Source organism: Syzygium oleosum, unplaced genomic scaffold (assembly GCF_021117445.2).
Source record: "Syzygium oleosum isolate NSW1041296 unplaced genomic scaffold, Sole_v2.1 Sole_v2.19, whole genome shotgun sequence".
Classification (NCBI taxonomy): Eukaryota; Viridiplantae; Streptophyta; class Magnoliopsida; order Myrtales; family Myrtaceae; genus Syzygium; species Syzygium oleosum.
In genome coordinates, this window is record NW_026607503.1 from 4,791,375 (window position 1) to 4,811,911 (window position 20,537).

Consider the following 20,537-nt stretch of genomic DNA (forward strand, 5'->3'; position numbering starts at 1 on the left):
ACTTCGATTGTTTCTGATAATAAAAGGGTCCTCCCACATCATTCACTCTGATACACTTCTGGGAAACTGAATCTGCGAACCATTTAATGCAAACCACGCTATCTATGAACACTGCACTATTTGCAAGCTCGAAGGACACAAACCCTTAGACAAGCACAAAAAGGTCAGTTTTCCAGGGTTTTGATGAAAAAGAAGGCTTACAAATTTACAAGGTGTATTAATGGACTTTGATATGTGTGTATTCTACTTATGGAGTTCCTTTACAAGTGTAAAAAATAACTGGCAGGACTCTTATAGTAACTGCACAATGATCAAAGTGAATTTCTCTTATTGCTCTGAGTCTGATAATGAATGCAAAAAACTATTTCAATAGGAACAGAATTTGAACATCTCTTGAAATAATAATATAGCAGTTTCTCGATGCAATAGCCAATAGCCAGTAAAGCTTTCCAGGGAAGGGGGGATATTCACGTTTGTGCCACTTATTTAAACTAACGCATTTGGTTGAAGGGAATGGGCAAGGACGTGTCTATTCCCTTTCTGTTGTTTGGTTTGGCAAAGGAAAGGAGTGCCCCTTCGTTTCTCATGCAGATGCAATTTCTGTCGTGATACATTTCAGGAAGTATTTTCGATCTTTTGTTACTACTTCCCTTACCTTTCAACGTTGTTCCTCTTCGCCGCTAACAGAAAAAAATAGAGAATGCAATCCCATTAGCTCATTTTATTCCCTCTTCAATTCCATTTGCTCACTGATTCCACTTATTGCAGAGCCAGGAATTTCAAATCACCATCAGTAGGACATCTCACTCTCACTCTCACCCCCACTTTCCACTTTCCCTTCCATTCAATTAAGCATGAAGCCACGAAACTTTGATTCTGAAACCATCCATTTATTCTCTTCTTTTTTTCTCAATGAAAAGTTTCTCTCTCTTTCGTAATGTAAGCCAAAACCGATTCGCGAATTGTCTACACCGAATCGCTAAAGCTAAATACATCAAGAACACCAACGAGTCAAGGTCGTATAATTCCCCTCTTCTCACCATTACAACGACCTCACAAGCAACTTCAATAGCAAGAGAATCTAAAGTGAAGAGAAGACCCACCAATCTGAGAAACCCCCAAAAAGAAGATGCCATTCAGAAAAGAAAGAAACCCAAAATTCCTCCAATGCACGGTTTCAATTCAATGTGAAGCAACCACCCAACGAAGGGCCAACCGCTAATGGCGGTTCACTTGCTCATCAAGCATTTAGTCGAACGAGAGAATGATGCATCCATTTTCTTAATTCTACTCTCTTTCAGCGGTGACCCACAAATATTGGAGTGGGATTCTGACAGGAAGCTTCCCATTTTGTTGGGATCAGCCCAATCTTAGAGAATTGAAGAGAGCGACTACAAAGAATCTACATATGTTGATTGTTTGTGGTGCCCTTTTGGCAGGTTAAGAAAAAAGAGGACTTCTGCAGACAAAAAATACTTTCTTTATGCTCAGAAAGGGCATGCAAATTGCATGTCGATCCTAGTACAATTTGAGACAGAGGACCTTCCTTCCTTTGACTGGACAAGGTTTTACCAAATAAATATTTGGTTGCAAGAGTAATGCTTTAGAGACGTTTACATCTGGAGTAATAGATGAAGAACATTGTCTGATTATCAAACAGAGCATCCGAAGAAGCTATATGGATATATCAGTTATGCAACTGGCAACCATATTTGTCTATTAGCGTTTGCATTCTCTTTAGTTTCACCAAATTGACTGTCGAAGCTACAAAAACTGGATTCAACAAAGGATTAGTAAAGAAAAAAATTAGTGACATCCTGATCTTGAGATCAAGGGTGGGAAAGGACCAACTGTGCAAATTGATGTCCATGCAGAGCACGCTACATTCATTCATACAAAAAAAAAAGGTCCTCGATAATACTTGTCAGAGGCTTGCCCAAAAAAAGGACAAAAAACAAATTGGAGATACTAAAACTCTACTCTGTACAATAGGCTTTAGAGATTAAAGGGCCAGTAGACAAACAAAATCACCTTCCCCCTGATTCCACGCCTTGCGGTGATCGACCGGAAGTAGGTGATAGGGTCAGGCCCATGCATCCGATGCCACTCCGCTCATCCACACGGCTCTCACTTTGAGTCTCTGCAGCCTGCGCGTCAGCCGCACCCACTGCATTCGCGGCCTGTTCATTCGTACACAACTCCAGTTCTTCAAAGTAAGCATAAGGCCCCCAACCTGCAAACAAATAGATTGTGAAACTTCTTTTGAGAAAATGGTTAATGCTATTCCCATGTTCTCATCCATCAATGTCTAAAGAAAGATTACATAATCAACTTTCAATGATCTCGTTCTCTTTAATTATCTCATTACATTAAAGGCAGCACAACTATAGCCATGCCAAATTACGGAGTCGCGGTGCAAGTAATCTTACAATCACAATACAACAACTACAAGATAATGTAGAGAAAATGGTTAGTGCTATCCCCATGTTCTCATTCATCAATGTCCCAAGAAAGATTACGTATTTAATTTTCAATTATCTTGCTCTCTTCAATCATCTTGTTACATTATGAGGCAGCACGACTATACCCCTGCCAATTTAGGGAGCTTTAGTGCAAGGAATCTTATGATGACAATAAGACAACTATAAGATAGCGTCAAGGATTTTTTATGACTACTAGAGGCCATAACAAATTGCTTCGGAACATACCTTGAGCGCGATATGGAGGTGGAAAGAACTGAAGATAGCAAAACCCTGCTACAGTAATCCCTGCAAAATTTCGTCTGCATGTTAAGCCAAAGAATCAAACTCACCACCGCTATGACTCCCACAAATTGCAGAAAACAGACAAACCTAGGAGGCCTCCAGCAAAGACATCCTGCCAGTGATGCCAGTGGTCATCTACTCTTGAAATGCCAACAAGAGATGCGACAAGAAGCGGGAGAAAGATGATGCATAATTTTGCAACATGACCTTTGCAATCAAATGCTTTAATCTTCCCAGCTAAATAAAGCGATAAGAAACCAAGACCCGCAAAGGACCCTGCACAATAAAAACCAAGCTACTCACATAACAAAGTTTGCCTGTGTAATAGTCCAATACACTAGATCATTCTTTCATATTTCGCATTGAGCATTTGGATAATACTATTAAAGATGACAAAGAGAAATGCTTACATGAAGTATGCCCGCTAGGAAAACTCTTGTGCCCTTCATCTATGACACTTCTTTTACCATGACAAATGACATTTCCCAATTGATCATACACCTAGGAATCAATTCAAGTAAGTGCTGCAAGCAGACTTGCGTGTGAATAGTCAGTTTATTCTGCAAAATTTATATGCACCTACATCTTTCCCATCTGGAAAACAACGCCAAAAGAAGTCTGGCCTAGGGCGGCCAACTGCAAGTTTTATGGCAATTGTTATAACTGCAGTGACTGAAGCAGAATACAAGAGCCCTGCCTAAACAACTTCCAATTAGCATAATCTCGGGAAAAAAAAACAACCACCATTGAATGATGAGCAGAGAATCCATGAGAATGGCACAAAAAGAAAATTTCACCTAGTACAGCATGATGGAGATCATAGAAGTCTCTCCTCCGAAGATACACGACCACAAATATCACCATTGGCAACAGAAGGGCATACGTCTAATATTTGTCGGGAAGAAACAAAAGAAAAATGAAATCCCCCACCAGTCAAAATTCTTAAACTTACAAACTGACTATTAAGGGAAAAAGAGTAGTGCAAAGAATGCCTACTGGAACAGCCCAGAAAGGCACTGAGTTGCTCTTCAGTGGATACTTGAGATTAGTCATCATATCCTTCCCGACGAAGCGATAAAATGGATGTATGAGATGGAGGAGGGACCCAATGACCACAAGAACCATAAGGATCAGCCAGTCATATATGTAAGTCCTTGCGACCATCATTCCACTGGACCTCATCATATTTGAGGCAATCTGGTTCCTCATTCTATGCTGTAGGATGAATGCACATGTTAGATGACAAACTGTTAGCATTACCTCCATCAAAATTGATGTTTCTTAAAAATACCAAAAAACAAAAACATCGATGCTGTTACAAAAGCAATTTGGTTGACGAGAAATCATTTCAGTTTCCCTCCTCCGGAAAGAATAGTAAAAACTATTGAAGGTTTACCGAGTATGCAGGCACATACACTAGAAACATGTGTCCTCTGTCAGATATGAATAAAATCAAAAACAGCAAAGGTACTACCAAAGAAAGGGATAAACCTGTTGGTTTTTCTGTTGTATCAACGGAATCTTGATAAGCGGAAAAGAAGTGCTGTTTATTGCAGAAGAGTCCAATCTTGAGCTTTGCACCTCCTAGAAAACCATGCAAAAAAATTATTTCCAAATCTGATAAAACAAGCCAAACAACTTCTTTTATTTCTGAATAAAAGGGTCATCCAACCGAAACTTCCATTTCCTACAGAAAATTCAAGATGGTGCATAAATAAGGAACCCATAGAACATCCCACATCGTTCACCTGTGATAAACTAGCAGGAAATTGAATCTGCAAACCATGCTATTTAAACACACTGCAAATATTGCAAGCTCCAAGTACTCGAATCCTTAGACGAGCACAAAAGGGCAGTTTTCCAGGATCTTGATGAAAAAGGAGGCTTGCAAATTAACAAGGTGTATTAGCGCACTTTCAGTTTCCAACTTCAACCAACTCCACTTTCCGTTCCATTCAATTCAGCATGAAGCCACAAAACTTTGATGCTGAAACCCTCCAATTTATTCTTTTTCTCCTTTTCTCAATGAAAGCTTCTCTCTGCTTCCTAACGTAAGCCAAAACCGATTCGCGAATTGTCCACACCTAATCACTGATGCTAAATACATCAAGAACATCAAATAACTCAAGGACGTATAATTCCCCTCTTTTCACCATTACAACGACCTCACAAGCAACTTCAATGGCAAGAGAATCTAAAGTGAAGAGAAAAGCCACCGACCTGAGAAACCCCCAAGAAGAAGATGCCCTTAAGAAAAGAAAGAAACCCAGAATCCCTCCGACCCATCGTTTCAACTCAACGTGAAGAAACCCCCACCGAACCCACCCACCCGGTCCCCCAACGAAGGGCCGCAAGCGCGAATTTTGGTCGATTGCCCATCGACCATTCATGCGTATGAAAGAACGATGCTCCCATTTTCTTTACCCTACTCTCTTTCACGGGTGTGCCACAAATAATGGGGAGCAAGGACTCCGACAGGAAGCTTCCCACTTTGTCGTGATCATACACGAGAGCCACACAAAGCGGTCGATTCGCTCGCGGAAAAGCAAAGAAAAAGGAGTAACCGTAGTAAAGCGCAAGAAAGATTAAGAAGACCAAACTGATCATTAGGAAAAGGCTATGCTAACAGTACCACAGTGCGTACAGGGTACAAGGGTGACGGCTTTAGCACCTTGAAAACTGAAGCTACTTTACATGATTTGCGGGAAAGTGAGCTTTTGTCGGACCAGGTTTCTTGCCCAAGATTCAACACGAGCGAGAGAAGAGAGAGAGAGAGAGCAGAGTTGTCCGTTCAAACGCCGGGCTTAGCGGCTGTAGGTGGAGGACAAGAGCACAACTCCGGGAGAAGCAGCGACGGATTGTATAAAATAAGACCTGGTCGCGTCTGGACAGCCTTCTTATTTTTCGGAAACCCCAAACGGGACATCGTACCATGAATTTATTACAAATTAATTTTTAATCATCAAAAACTCTTCAAACAGGTACACATATGATAAATTTATCCTAAACTAATTTTTAATCACTAAAAACCCCAAATTGATATATTTGTAATAATTTTACCCTCCGTTAAATTGAATTAATACCATGAAAAACTAAAAATCGGTACATCTGTGACAAACGGAGAGCAAAACCCTATACTGGTACACTCGTCAATTACCATGTGTCATCCAACTCAGAAATTTGACTGCAAAATTTAATGGAAAGTAACAGAGGGCAAAATTGTCATAGGTATACTGGTTTGGGAGTAGTTTGGGGTAAATTTGTGGTACATGTTTAGGGTTTTTCGTGATATTAACCCTTTATTCAATCTAAATATGATGTAATTCGACTTTTTCCTTATTTCGTAAATCTGTAACTTTCGTACCGTACAATTTTCGACACAAAAGTTCACATATAATATAACCGCAATTTTCTAAAACTTCCATCTGGGTATTTTCGATGATGTTCTTGCTAGGTGAGACGCGAGCGCACTTATTTCTAAATTATTGTAATCCGACTAGTGGTGATGAGCTTCTCAATATAGTAGTTATCTTGATGAAATGTTGTGTAATATAGTTTGAGCTAGAGAAGGCCTGCTGTGAACCTTCTCAGCATAGTAGTTTTTCGTCAGTTGGGGGATTCCACATTATAATCCTGCGTGTGCCCATGTCACTTTTGTCTGCTTGTTAATTAGATTATGGCAGTACTTATTGTGCCTATCTAGTCACAGAAAGAGGATAGAAGAAATCTCCTGGTGTCATGATGTTACGTGGTCGCACCATTGGTCTTTTCTGACAAAGTGGTACCAAAGCATTGGTTGTTTATATATGTGCCCAACCCAACCCATGTTCTTAAGCCCAGCTTACCATTTCATTTCCTCTTCAACAGAGGAAGCCGAATTCGGCGGAGACGACAACAAGAAGAAGACGCTCGTCGTGGAAAAGGAAAAGAAAATAGGAATAAAAAACGGGGAAAAGAGAAAAAAATTTATGTGGTGATGATCATGTTAATCTCACTAGCCAGGACGCTACATGGGAGTTGATTCGACCACCTCATTCCATGTTACTTCAAGAGGAGATATCTTCACATCCAACACCGTCGGTGATTACGGTAACGTTAGGATGGAGAATGACGGGGAAGCCAAGATCGTTGGCATTGGCGGCATCTATTCGGAAACCAATATGCAAAGCAAGCTGGTACTAAGAAATGTCAGACATGTTCCAAACATTTGTCTTCAATTGAACTCCACTAGTGTACTTGACAATGAGGGCTATCATAGTCACCTCGGGGAAGGTAAATGGAAGCTCGCCAAAGGTTCTCTTGTGGTGGCGAGAGGTGTCAAGTCTAGCACTCTGTATGCTACAGAAGCTTGGTTGTGCCCATGAGAGGTGAACGCAGTTGAGGATGCCTCAGTAGAGTTATGGCACAGGCTGCTTAGTCACAAATGCAAGAACGGACTGCAAATTCTCGCTGGAAAGAAATTGCTTCCTTTGAAAGGTACTCCTTTAGAAACTTGTGCTCATTTTCTAGCTGGAAAACAACATAGAGATGCATTTCATAGTTGTTATCCCTCTAGAAGATCGCAGGCTTTACAGCTTGTTCACGCTGCCGTATGTATGGTTGATGCTAGAACTCTTGGCAGTGCCCTGTATTTTGTTACATTTATTGACCATTAATCTCAAAAGTCTCAGCATTTGCTTTGAAAACCAACACTGAGGTACTTGATGTATTCGAGCAGCTTCATTTCAGTGTCGAGAGGGCAATGGAAAGGAAGTTGAAATGTGTTTGTGCAGATAATGGTGGTGAATATCAAGGTCCCTTTGAGAAGTATTGCAGAGATTGCAACGTCAGGCTGGAGAAGACCGTTGCAAAGACTCCATAGCAGAACGGAGTTGTAGAGAGAATGAACTCCACCATTCTCGAGAGAATATTGTGCATGCTCTCTCATGCAAAACTCCCTAAATCCTTTTGGGGTATGGCAATGATAACTGTAGTGGATTGATCAACCTTTCTGCCTTAGCTCCTTTGGATGGTGACATATCAGAATGAGTTTGGACAGCGAATGATATCTCTTACAAGCACTTGAGATTGTTTGGCCCCAGGCTCTGTGCACATCCCGTGGGATGAGGTCGAAGCTTGATGTGAAGTCTAAACTATGTATCCTACTGGGTTTTGCTCATGAAGAGTATAGTTACAGGTCGTCAGTTCCGATGGAAAAGAAAATTGTCAGGAGTAACTTTGGAGTATATGTAAAGGATGAAACCATTGAGCATTTCCAGAAAAACGAGAAGCCGAACTCAGATTCCAGAACTTTTGTTGATCTGCAAAAAGCACCTCCTAACTCTACCCTGATGGTGGGGAATTTGAACAGCATGATGGTCCTCCTACAACAGAAGTACCTGCACCTCATAATGATGTGGCAGATGAGCAAATTGCGGAAGTTCCTCCAGAAGCAGCAGTTCAGCCTCAGTTGAGACGTTCCACTCAAGAGCACCATCCCATATAAATCCTCCCTGTTTGTATGTCATGCTTACTGACGGGAAAGAGCCAGAGAGTTACCAAGAGGTTATGTCGCATGAGCTCAAGGTAGATTGGTTAAAAGCCATTCAAGAAGAGATGAAATCCTTGCATGAGAAGCACACGTTTGAGTTGGTGAAACTGCCCAAAGGAAGAGAGCACTCAAGAATAAATGGGTCTTTAGATTGAAAGCTGAAGAGAAGAGCTAACAGCCGAGGTACAAGGACTGGTTGTGAAGGCATTTGGCCAGAAGAAGGTATCTGACTTTGAACAAATTTACTCACCCGTGGGTAAGATGCTCTGTGTTTTGTTGGGCATGGCTGCCTGCATGAATCTAGAGACTGAACAGGTCTACGTGAAGACTGCTTTCCTTTGTGGTGATATGGAGGAGGATATCTATATGGAGCAACCCGAGGGATTCGCAGCGAGGTGAGGAGCACTTCGTGTGTAAATTGAAGAAGAGCTTGCATGGGCATAAACAAGCTCCAAGACAGTGTTGTAGAAAATTTGATTTGTTCATGGATACGGCAAAACGAATGCAGATCCTTGCGTGTTCATGAAGACATTTGCTGATGGTGAATTTGTTATCCTTCTACTCTACATGGACAATATGTTGATTATCAGCCGGGATGCAGAGAAGATTCACAGTTTGAAAGGAGAGTTGAGAAAGTCGTCTGCTACGAAGGACTTGGGACCAACTAAGCAGATCCTTGGTGTAAGAATCACTCTTACAAGAAGAACAGAAAACTCTGATTATCGCAGGAGAGATATATATCCAGAAGGTGCTGGAGAGATTCAACATGAGCAAGTCAAAGCCAGTTAGCACTCCACTTGTATGGCTTTTTAAGCTGAGTTAGTGACCTACAAGTGAGACAGACAGAGAAGAAATGAAGAAAGTGCCATTTGCATCGGCGGTTGGTAGCTTAATTGTACGCCATGGTATGTAACAGCCAGACACTGCTCATGCAGTAAGCGTGTTATCGCTTCCTCTCCAATCCTGGGTGAGAACATTGGGCAGTTTTGTGAAATGGATTTTCGGGTATCTCAGCGGCACCTCTAAGTCTTGTTTGTGTTTTGACAATGGCAAACTATGGTAGAAGGATACACAGATGCAGACGGGGTTGGTGACATTGATGTCGAGATATCTGGTTACTTATGCAGGGGAATTGGTGTCTTGGTAGTCAAAGTTGCAGAAATGCGTTCCTTAGTCAACGACTGAAGCAGAGTGTATCATTATCACAAAATGCTGCAAGGAAAACTTGTGGATGAAGAGGTTCCAACAAGAGTCAGGCCGTGAGCAAATGAATTTTACTGTAACCTGCAGCCATCAGAGTGTGATCCATCTAAGCAAGAACTTGATCTTTCATTCATATATGAAGCATATAGAAGTAAGGTATCACAAGATTAAAAAAAAAGGTATCACAAGATTCAAGATTCGCTCTGAGATGAAGGAATTGCTTTTAGAGAAGATTCATATTGGCAGCAGCGGATCAAATATGAAGACAAAAGCTTTGCCTCAAGGAAAACTAACTTGCAGGTGACGGCGGGCATGGAGAGCCTCCCTCCAAGTGAGTTGAGGAGGGAGATTTGTTGTGTGTGTGTGGGTTCCTCCAGGCATTCATCAACTTGGTCAAACTGTGGCCTTGACTCACTCGGCCAAAAATGGAAAAAAGAGAAGAGAGTCAACTTAGTGAGCAGAAGCATTTGAGAGAAAAGAGAGAGCTCGTCCGAGGAAAACACCGAGAGGAAGAGAAGAGGGAAAAAAAACCCTGTGTGGGGCTGTGTTTATCAAGAATCAGATGGCAATTTCAGTCTTGATTTTGATGGAAATTCTAGTATGTTGTTCATGGCGATGTACGCTACCTATGGACTGGCGTTAGTTGTTGGAAAGCCTATTCTACTCATGAATTTCCGCATTCTCGCTGGGTGAAATTCGATTTCACCTTTCTCTGTGCAGTAAGGATGAGCGTGTTGTTGTGATCCAAGATAGTTATCTCGATGAAATATTGTGTAACCTCCACTTGGACTAGGGAAGGCTTGTTGTAGCGCTGCTTTGCATAGTGGCAGTTTTGGGCGAGAGCTTGCTCTGTGGTTTTTCCCCCCAATGGGGTGTTCATGTTAAAATCCTGTGTGTCCCAGCTTTGCATTTTCCTGCTTGTATATTGAAGTATGGCCGTGTTTAGTGTGGCCATTTAATCACACAGAGAGGAGAAGAAATTTCAAAGCTAAATAATTTCAGCTGTGGAGTGTGCCGTGGTCGCGCCACGGTCTTTCCCCAACAGCCTTCTTATCAGTCTAAGATAGATTCTCACAGTTTTTTTGTTAGCTCCGAAAGACCGTCCTGAGGTCCTGCAACTATTTCTGAATAGAGAGTTGGAGGGTACATGTTTCGTTGAATCAAGTACTACGATTGATGAAAAGAAAAAAGAGCTCCATAACTATCATAATTAGATGACCTTTACAGCTAGATATGGAGGTACAACAATATCATATATATATGTCGAATATAATGAACGGTGTTTATTGTCTAAACTGTATAAGCAAAGATGAGAAATGGGAGAGAATTGCCATCAAGCAACCTCTTAGGCGCATATATAAGCATGAGACCGAAGAAAATCGTGCCATGGGAGATAAAGAGACGAAGACGATCCTCAGTAGATTCTCCGAGCCTGAAGTGATTGCATCAGCCCGGGCCTTTCCACTCCCAAACCTGTTTCTGCAGTAGTAAACTCTGAAGAGGCATAACTTTGTTTAACAACCGGCTTCCAAGTAAAGGACGATGAATGCTTGTCACTGTTGTATTAAGAACTGTGACGTCTGACTTAAGGATTGGTGAAGATGGCCAATTTGTCCAAATTGTTCAAGACATGCCTCATGGAAGGTCTCCTTTCAGGGCTCTTGTTAACACAAGCAAGAGCCATCTGAAGCAATTCGGCCATCTCTTCTTCCTTGTCGACATCATGAAGCAAGACGGGATCTATAATGTTAGGAATTGGAATTCTCTCATCGACGCTCATCTGCACCCATCGGACTAGATCGAATCTAAGAGACCCCACTTCAACTATGGGCATCTTCCCGGTGATCATCTCGAGTAAAATCATCCCGAACGAGTAGACATCCCACTTCTGAGATGGCTTCGTGGGTTTGGATGCTTCAGGTGCTTGATAGTAGGATCTCAAATTCTCGGTGGAGTTTATTGCCGTGAACTCATAGGGAGAGCTCTGCTCCGGCGTCCCTACCGCCACTTGTTCGAGGTGAAACTTTGAAGATTCGCCAGTGAAATTAGCGAGCCGACTGATGCCAAAGTCAGAGATGAAGGGCTCCATATTCTTCCCGAGCAGTACATTGCTCGGTTTCAAGTCTCCGTGGACGTACCTCTTTGGACTGAACTCATGAAGATAGGCTATGCCTTTCGCAACTCCTTTCATGATCCTGAGACGCGCGCTCCATGAAAGCGGCATTAAATTTGTCATCCCAGCCTTCCCTGTCAAACAAAAGAAATTTGTCATTCACAGATCAGATCGACTTGCATAATCATTCTTCGACATTTTGGTGAATTCTGTTCCATGGACTAGAGAAGGTACCACCTAATTTCAAAATTCTTTCATTAATGATAAAAGGGAAATGCAAATTTACCATGTACTGCAGCAGAAAGGTCACCATTGGGTATGAAATCATATATGAGAAGCTTCTCTTCGCCAGACCAGCAATAAGCTCGGAGAGGCACAATGTTCGAGTGCTTGATCTTCGCTATTGCTTCGACCTCGGTTTGGAATTCCTTCAGCCTCTGAGAATCTCCGCCCAGTCTCCTAACTGCTAAGGTCGACCCATCCTCAAGAACAACTTTGTATACTATTCCGGTCCCCGTCTTGCCCAAAAGGAAAGCAGATGCTTTCAGGAGTTTGTCAAGATCGAAATTAACCCGCGAGTCCAGCGCCACGAAGTTGTGCTGCTCCATCGTTTGCGAGAGAGTCTCGACGGCCTCCTTTCCAAAGCAGAAGAGCTCCTTCCTAAACATCACTTTCTCTTCATTAACAGTGTTAGTGATACTGTCACATACCTTGCTATCACGGTACTTTCGACATACGTGGGACAATAACCACCCGAGAAAGCAGCTTGCGACCATGGAGCTCACAATTATTGAGATCAAGATCCCTTTACTCATGGCACTTCCTCTTTTAGGCGCATCAGGCGAAGCCTGGGTTGGAAAATGAGGAATTGTTGAGGAATTTGGGTCGGGAATGTGGGAAGGACACAACGACTTGAGTGGCGCTCCGCAGAGCAGAGGATTACTGATGAAAGCAGTCGGCCCTGCTTCAATTAGAGCGCCATTCTGTGGTATTGGTCCGCTGAGATTGTTGTGGCTGAGATCAATGTAGACAGTCTCAGGGAGGTTTCCTAGGCTTGCCGGGATCGGGCCACTGAACAAGTTATTTGACAAATCTAGAGTTCCTCGCAAGCTCGACAAGTTTCCCATATCACTGGGGATGGAACCAGTGAACTTGTTAAATGAAAGATTGAGTTGTTCGAGCCAAGTTAAGCTAGTCCCAAACCCATCAGGTAGGGATCCTGAGATACCATTCCAACTCAAATCAAGCACTTTAAGTCGTCCACACCGAAGTAACGATGCCGGGATCGAACTGTTGAATGAATTCCTGGAAAAATCCAAGGTCTGAAGTGAACTGAGATTTCCGAGTTCCTCAGGAATTGTCCCGGAGAACGAGTTCCCTGAGAGCAGTAGGCTTTGTAACCCATCTGCATCGAAGAGCGTGACAGGCAAGCTTCCCGAGAGGTCGTTGTTCCTGAGATTGATATGCCGGAGTGCTGATAGGTTTCCAAAGATACGAGGAAGGAAGCCGGTGAGATTCTTATACGAAAGGCTGAGAGAAACAACTCGGTCTCCTACGCATTTGACTCCGTTCCATGCGCACGGAGTTTCGTCGGACGATCTCCAGTTATCGAGGAACCTGCCCGGGTCTTCACGGATGGACTGTTTCAAGGACTGGAGGGCAACACCTTCATTGTTCAGAGATTGCACAGGCATGTGAAAGAGGTTGGACATGAGAAGAATAACCAGGCTACAGAAGAGCACCATCTTCTGCAGAAGGACTTCCGAGAGATGATGTTTGGTTATCAAAAAACTGGAAAGGGCGATTCACAAGTTGGAAAATGGCAATGAAACTTATGAATTTGGGACTTTTGCCGAACTTAAAAAATCTCTGTAAGTGTGGAGGACCATTGACAAGAAAAATGTGTCCAAAGACTCGAGACCTAAGGAACTTGCAGTCTCTTTCTTTGCCTTGTCGTGGGTTTAACCTAAGAGACGTCGCTTTCAGTGTTCATTTCTAAGGACAAAAGTGGATGAATAAAGGAAGAGATTCGTATCATAATGCTATAAAAGTTAACTACATGAACCCACGAAACACCCTTCCAATGAACGCAAACTCGAGTGCTCTAGTTAAATCACAACTCGAGAGCCGACAAGTAGAGGCATATTATGCTTCCACTTCTACTTCCCAATGGTCAATTCGTCCCCACCAGTTAATCGTTAGCTTCTTCTCTAACAAGGGAACTGAACTCTCACGGCATGACTTTGCCATCAACACCCATCTTCATTGGATTTCCAATCGTACATAGAGAAGTCTGTCGAGAACTTTGCCTGTTTTTCTTGTACACACTGGGGTCGTAACATCAAAGGAGAAATCCATATTCAAAACTTTTAGGGACAGTAGTCAAGATTCCATATGATGGCCTGTCTTATCGAGGGGTCCTCCTTCAATCTGCAGGCGTGATTGGAGGCGCTATTTGTGGCCCAAGTAGGTGAAGTTGAACTATTCAAGAAGAGGTTGGCAATGACTGTTTGACTATCATTCGGCCTCCACTTGCAATCAGACAAGTCAAGTCTGCCTTCTATGCTTTCTTGCATGGAAGTCCGAAATCGAAACGGCACCTGGGCGATTTTGCAAAGTCGTCTTTCGTGCAACCGCGGTCGACTCTGAGTCAGCGGAAGTCTTGACAATGCGCAAAATAGTAGGGTTTTCATTCGGACTAACAAGAGATAGCAAGAAATCGTAGGGCCAAGAAAAGGATGATTCGACCTTTATTTTGGTAAGAATAATATTAGATATATAAAAGTTCATTTCAGTTGACGAATAGAGAGAAATGTATCTTCAGTATATATGACAATGGAGGAGTACATGGCTATATACAGGCTGTACAGAAACTTATCTATGGTTAGGATATCCGGTGTATCATATACAATAGTAATATAAAATTATTATCCTAAGTTGATATAGACGGTATCAATCAGAGATATTGCACAATCTGGAGAGATTACGGATATCTCTAACATCTCTCCCTGAAGCTCAAGGTGGGAGGGAAGACGTCAACTTAAGTTTGGAGAAAAAGATCAGGGAAATGCTCCGGTGGATTTGCCTTTGTGAAAATATCAAGAGTGCAATTAACAGATGGAGTAGAGACACGATGGACGGTTTTATAGAGGGAATTTTGTCAAAAAAATCCTAAACATATTATACGGTGGTCAATTCAATCCTAAACATTTTTTATTTGGCCAATTTAATCATGAACTTTTTATGATTATCCAATGTAGTCCTTTCGACTGATTTTGGCCGGAAATCACTAACACGGCGATCTGACGATCTTCGTAATTATTTAAATTTTCTAAATTTTTTTATATATTTTTGATGTTTTTTCTTTTCTTTCGTTTCTTGATATTTCCGAAAGGATCGGTGAGGGTCACTAAAGCCTTGGCAATGGCCGACCACAAGCGAGGGCCTGCATGCCCTCGCCAGCCACGGGTGTGGGCTAAGAAAGGCCTTCGCGGCCCTTGCCTGTAGCCAACACCTGTGGCCAACAGGGTTGCCGGCCATTGCTGAAGCCCTGACGAGGGAAGATGATTATGATCACAAGGTGGGTAAGGGATTTTGGTTATGATCGACATGCTTCTGAACGTCTTTGTAGTAAAGTAAGATGTAAATTTTATGATATGTTGTTGCAAGCACAATCCTTTATATACGCATTTAAGCGTGTTATAGGTAGTAAATACTTCGACTATATGAGATTAAGAAAATTCCTTAGAATCATCTAAGTAGAGCAAGTAATCTGGCTTTAATAACTCTCCATAAGATATGATGATACTGGCTTTAATGAGATAGGAGGATACCGGCTTAAATGACTCTCCTTAAGATAGGAAGATTACGATGATTCTATTATCAAAGAAGCAAAACATTGTTAAATAACATATGGTAGTCCATATGTATCTTATGTCCTCGGAATCGTTAGATTCAATTAGATTCAACACTTTTAATGATGCACGTGGTTCAATGGTGCATGCCCCCAACTTTAGGGAATTGTTATTTCAGTCCTAAACTTATTGCACAGATTTCAATTGGAACCTAATATTTTGTATTTGGCGCGGCTGTTCCCATGATGCCTATGTGATGTTGACGCTCGGATTGAACTAGAGCAAAAGATACACATGCTTAGTTGGGATAAATCATCTGTTTTCTTTTTTCCTCCCCTTCTCTTTTAGGCCATGCTTTAGAGTTTGGGTTTCGATTCGAGACTAGAAGGAAAAACAGACGTATTTTGTAGAGCATGACCAGCTTCGTAATGAGATCGCCAAACCATGCACCAATCATCTCGCGAATGGGGGTCACGTTGATTGACGGCGGTGATGAATTGGATCGAAATAAAGAGGGATGGAGTCCAAGGAGGACATAATGGATGGATTAGGAGTTGTGTGAGGTGTTGGCAAATTTTGGATTTGCTCTTTCTTCGATCGAGTTTCAGAGACGGTCAAAGCAAGTCACTTGCCAGTGGTGGGCTACTAGCTTGTAGGTTTGGGCTTTGCCAGTCTTTTTATTTTCCTTTTTTCTTTTACTTTTGCCCTGGTTTCGCCGAAATTTCTCCTGCGACGAAATATCTTTCACCAAATATCGTTCTTCGGTTTTTATTTAAGGAAACCAGGGTTCTGCGCCAGATAGGAGATATCACAAGCAAAATGAACCGACAGCTTTGATTAGAGCGGGACTGTATAGACACAAATCATGCCGGCCAATGAAGTAATCAGATGTAAACAAACTACGCCGAAATTTAATTGATGACACGCCTTAAAACATTAAGATACTATGTCGGAATTTAATCGACAACACGGCACCTAGATATATAAGCATGCCAGAATTTGAACAATTATCTCATTTTTTGGAGGACGTAACATCCCACATAAATGATTGTTGATTCAATATGCTTGATGTGTTCATGGAAAAAATCATAGTGTACTATTTAAATAACCTTTTGGTTGTCATAAAAATGGTCTATCCCACCATGATGACAAACTCCTATGTCTTGTAGTAACCACCGCAACCATAATAATTCAAAGTCATATGGCTGACGGCATGAAACTCCACATTTGTATTATCAAGCGCGATGGTCTGCTCTTTACTCTGCTGGGAGATAAATGAGTTGACTTGGAAGAACCAATAGCCTGTGGAGCGACAATTTGAAAGATCACGTGCGCGATTTGCGTCAAAATAAGCTTGGAGCTCTATGGTGGATTGAGCAAAAAAGTGAAAGCCATGAATCAAGGTACCCTTGACATAGCGAAGGATAAGGAGGATTGCCACAAATTGAGTCGTGCATGGCATAGACGTGAACTGGCTAAAAATGTGAACAATATAGGTGATATCCAAACACGAGTGACAGTAACATATAGAAGGCTACCGACTAGTTGTCAATAGACTGCAATTTTCTCAATATGAGTCTCGCCCATGTTGCTAAATTTGGCATTTGTCTCAATTGAAGTGGCAGTAACTTGCTATTACTAACTCTTACTTGTGAAAGAATATCATTGTTGTACTTGGATTGCAAAGATAATTTCCATAATCATAAGCAACTTCCAAGCCTACAAAATAACTAAGTTTCTCGAGATCCTTAATTTCAAACTGTAGGTCAAGATACTATTTGTGTGTTGCAATGCAAATCCACGAGATATTTGCCAAACAAAGGGAGCATCGTCATAAGGACTAGACGTGAACTGAAGGCGCTCCACGACAGAACTAAACTTGGCATACCACGCAAGAGTAGCCTGCCCAAACCTATATAAATTATAATGTTCAATGTAAATGGCACACTTTGTTAGATGAATAGGTGGGCCCAGGAGGAGGCTCTATGCAGATTTCCTTGAGAAGGTCATTATTGAGGAACGCAATTTTGGCATCCATCTAAAATAGAGCTCCTACTCAACAGCTGCAACAACAAGAATACTCCAAACAGCGGTAAGAAATGCAACAAGAGCAAAGGTCTCAACATAATCGCTTTCATACTCGAGAGTGAAGCTTTTTGCTACAAGTCAAGCTTTGTAGTGTTTCACGGTGCCAATGGCCTTCATCTTGATGTTACACGCCCATTTGAAATCAACATCATTTTATAAGAGGCAAATCAACCAAATCTAAAACATGATTTCTCTCGTAAGGCTATAACACGTTTACAACAACTTACTGCCAAAAAGGGTTAGTACTGGCTTCTTTACATGTGCGAGGCTCATGGAGAAGCGAGGGAAGAGATGGAAATCATGAAGACGAACAATAGGTTGACTTGCACAAGTGAAATGGCGAACAGTGGAAGGAGGGACGAGCTGTGAGAAATCCTCAAATGGTCCAGATAGCTTGGGGGCATTTGGAGTGGAAACACTAGAGCTATCTACAGCATGGTTAGTACAAGACAACTCTAAAGGTGGACCTGGTAATGGTACTGGTGTCGAATGTATCCTTATCAGGAAGGATTTGTGACTCAAAAGTAGCTAAAGAGAAAAACATCTAGTGTCTTGAGAAGTTATCATCACAAGACAAGTGAAGATGTTTGGAGACATGATCCCAATATCAATACCCTTTGTGCTCAACATCATAATCCCGAAAATATAGTTTAATCCACTTAAAACGGTCTTGCAGTGCCTTGAATCTTGCAACCTGGGGCCGCTGGATCCGAGCACCCCAAATCCTAGGTTCAAGTTGGCTACTATACGAAATACATAAATTAAAGAGTAGAAAAGAGTCACCACCAATAGATTTATCTAATGTAAGTCAATTGGACACGTAAAATGCCTAAGCAATTACAAGGAAAATAAGTTACATATGTGGAATGTGCCAGGTGACTAGCCTAAGTGCACTAACCAAAGGTTGAGGCCTGGGGTTTCGGTTCCGTGAGGGACTTATTAGTATCCGGCAACGGCCATTAAGGATCACAACCTGTTGATTAAACCTTAATTCCCTTTTCATCGTGCATTTTCCTTAAAAGAGTTTGAAAAATATTTGGGCGATGTGCAATCAGACAAAAAGATCACATCATTTTACATATCGGATAACCCCCATTATGTATGAGTTTGTATGTTGGAAATATGCTATGCATGACATATGACCTAGAAATAGACATTGAATGAAACATGATTGAATGACTTAAAAGTCGCAATTGAATTTGCCAATACAATTTTTGAAATCCATGTGGATCACCTTTTGGAAAATGAACTCTTTAAAATGATGTGTTTCATGCAATTTTAGGCAATTTCAGTACAACCAGCATCCTAGCCGCCTAATTCAGATCCAAACAATTGTCGTTATGATGGCCTAGAAACATGCATCACTTTTAAAATTATCTCGGCAACATAAGGAAATATTTCGAGACTAGAAATTTTATTCCAGCATTACGACGACCTAGGTACATCCGGTTTATGTTTACTCAAGCAAGTAGCATAACAATGTACTTTCGATTCCACGATTCCAAACGGGCATTACCACGTCCTAACATGCATTTCCACTCGGGATTCCAATTGAGGGGATTGGGACCTATCTCGAAAGTGCGAGAAATTATTAAATCAAGAATTTGAACGCGGGACATTGTTTTGGCGTGGGTAATCGAATTTACAATTTCGAAAACCACTCGGTCATAGTTGGCCATGGACCGTAACTTTGTCACTTTCCAAGAAAGCACATGTCTCGCGCCTCCCCTTCATCGGTTACTTCACCTCGTCCCCGATTTCCCTCCTCGTTCCAAGGTCCCGAACCACATGACCCACGCACTCTCTCTTGGACTTTTGGTGTGACCCTCGGAGGCTCCATCTCGTGACCCCCCCAATCTCCAACCCCTCTATGTATACCTCCCTCGCTTCTAATTCCCAATGCACCATCTTCTTACTCTTTATCTTAAGCTCGCTCGCTCAATAATGACTATGACGAGGAAGGGACCTTCTCCTTTTGTCGCCTCGTTTCTTGTGACGGCGCTCGTCGTGTGTAGCCAACTGGTGCCGAGAGCGGAGGCAGAGTGCGACGCGATGCAGCTCAAACCCTGCACGTCTGCGTTCATGCCCCCGAAGTTGCCGCCAACATCCGAGTGCTGCGCCAAGCTGAAAGAGCAGCAGCCGTGCTTCTGCAACTACATGAAGAACCCGCGCTACGGCAATATCGCGAAGTCTCCCAGGGCCAAGGAAATCTTGCAGGCCTGTCAAGTTCCCTACCCTCAATGTTGATTGGACAGGCCCAAAGAAAGAAGAAATGCTACAACGTAGCACAGGAGTACTGAATATGGGAATGCATCTGGGTGAAGATTGAGTGATGTAATGAGACATTTGGAGATGAATAAGATATATATATATATATATATATATATATATATATGCTGAATAACTTGCTGCTTAGCTTGTGTGATTGTGTGCATGAGAACTTTGACGTTGATGCTTTGTTTGACTTGGGCGATACATGTCCAAGAAAGTTTTAGATGCTTCTCGAGCCGCACTGACCGTCCGCCCAAATGATTATGGAGCATTAAGTTTGTTATGAGATTGATGGGCAATTTTGCGATAAATAAGTGGCAAATAAGGGAAATCTAACACTAAGACGTGATTTGATCAGTATGAAATATATTCATAGGGAGAGTTAGCAGCGCTAAGAAAAGTAAAATCCACAGAGAAAGAAGCCTCATTTTGTGCCTTTTAAACCAGCCTCCAATTACGTCCAAAGCTCAGTAAATGTTTTTCAGTCTCTCGTATTGTTTCCTCACAGAAGCTCAAAACAGAATAAAGTGAACCCTAACATACTCTCAAAAGCTCTGCAGTATGTGACACAGCAAAACCCTCGAAAATGCACTAAGCTCTGGAAACCCGAGAAAATGACGCCTTTAGACGCTCGGCTTGCCTACTGCCTGGCCATACCAGACGGAGGTTCTAAGCACACTGCAAGATTCTACGGCATGGTCGAGCACCAGATG

The 20,537-nt window shown here is 42.0% G+C and overlaps 2 protein-coding genes across 6 annotated transcripts; both read right to left on the reverse strand.

The window, feature by feature from the left end:
* Positions 1 to 1,790: 1,790 nt before the first annotated feature.
* On the reverse strand, positions 1,791 to 5,583 carry LOC115674026 (putative lipid phosphate phosphatase 3, chloroplastic). Of its 5 annotated transcripts, none has more exons than XM_056319971.1 (9): positions 5,437 to 5,583; positions 4,257 to 4,349; positions 3,762 to 3,980; positions 3,563 to 3,650; positions 3,349 to 3,458; positions 3,176 to 3,266; positions 2,853 to 3,041; positions 2,709 to 2,768; positions 1,791 to 2,233 (listed from the first exon to the last, which is right to left on the reverse strand). In XM_056319971.1, the coding sequence occupies exons 3-9, from the start codon at positions 3,972 to 3,974 to the stop codon at positions 2,028 to 2,030; spliced, it is 957 nt and encodes a 318-aa protein (XP_056175946.1). In that variant the 5' UTR covers positions 3,975 to 3,980; positions 4,257 to 4,349; positions 5,437 to 5,583; the 3' UTR covers positions 1,791 to 2,027. The 5 variants fall into 5 exon arrangements, with proteins under 5 accessions (XP_056175946.1, XP_056175947.1, XP_056175948.1 ...); XM_056319972.1 differs by having other exon boundaries at positions 5,398 to 5,531; XM_056319973.1 differs by lacking the exon at positions 5,437 to 5,583 and adding an exon at positions 5,410 to 5,433.
* A 5,149-nt stretch (positions 5,584 to 10,732) lies between these two features.
* Positions 10,733 to 13,605, reverse strand: LOC115674025 (receptor protein kinase-like protein ZAR1). The gene is made up of 2 exons (XM_030596335.2): positions 11,898 to 13,605; positions 10,733 to 11,745 (listed from the first exon to the last, which is right to left on the reverse strand). The coding sequence occupies exons 1-2, from the start codon at positions 13,354 to 13,356 to the stop codon at positions 11,084 to 11,086; spliced, it is 2,121 nt and encodes a 706-aa protein (XP_030452195.1). The 5' UTR covers positions 13,357 to 13,605; the 3' UTR covers positions 10,733 to 11,083.
* Positions 13,606 to 20,537: the final 6,932 nt, after the last annotated feature.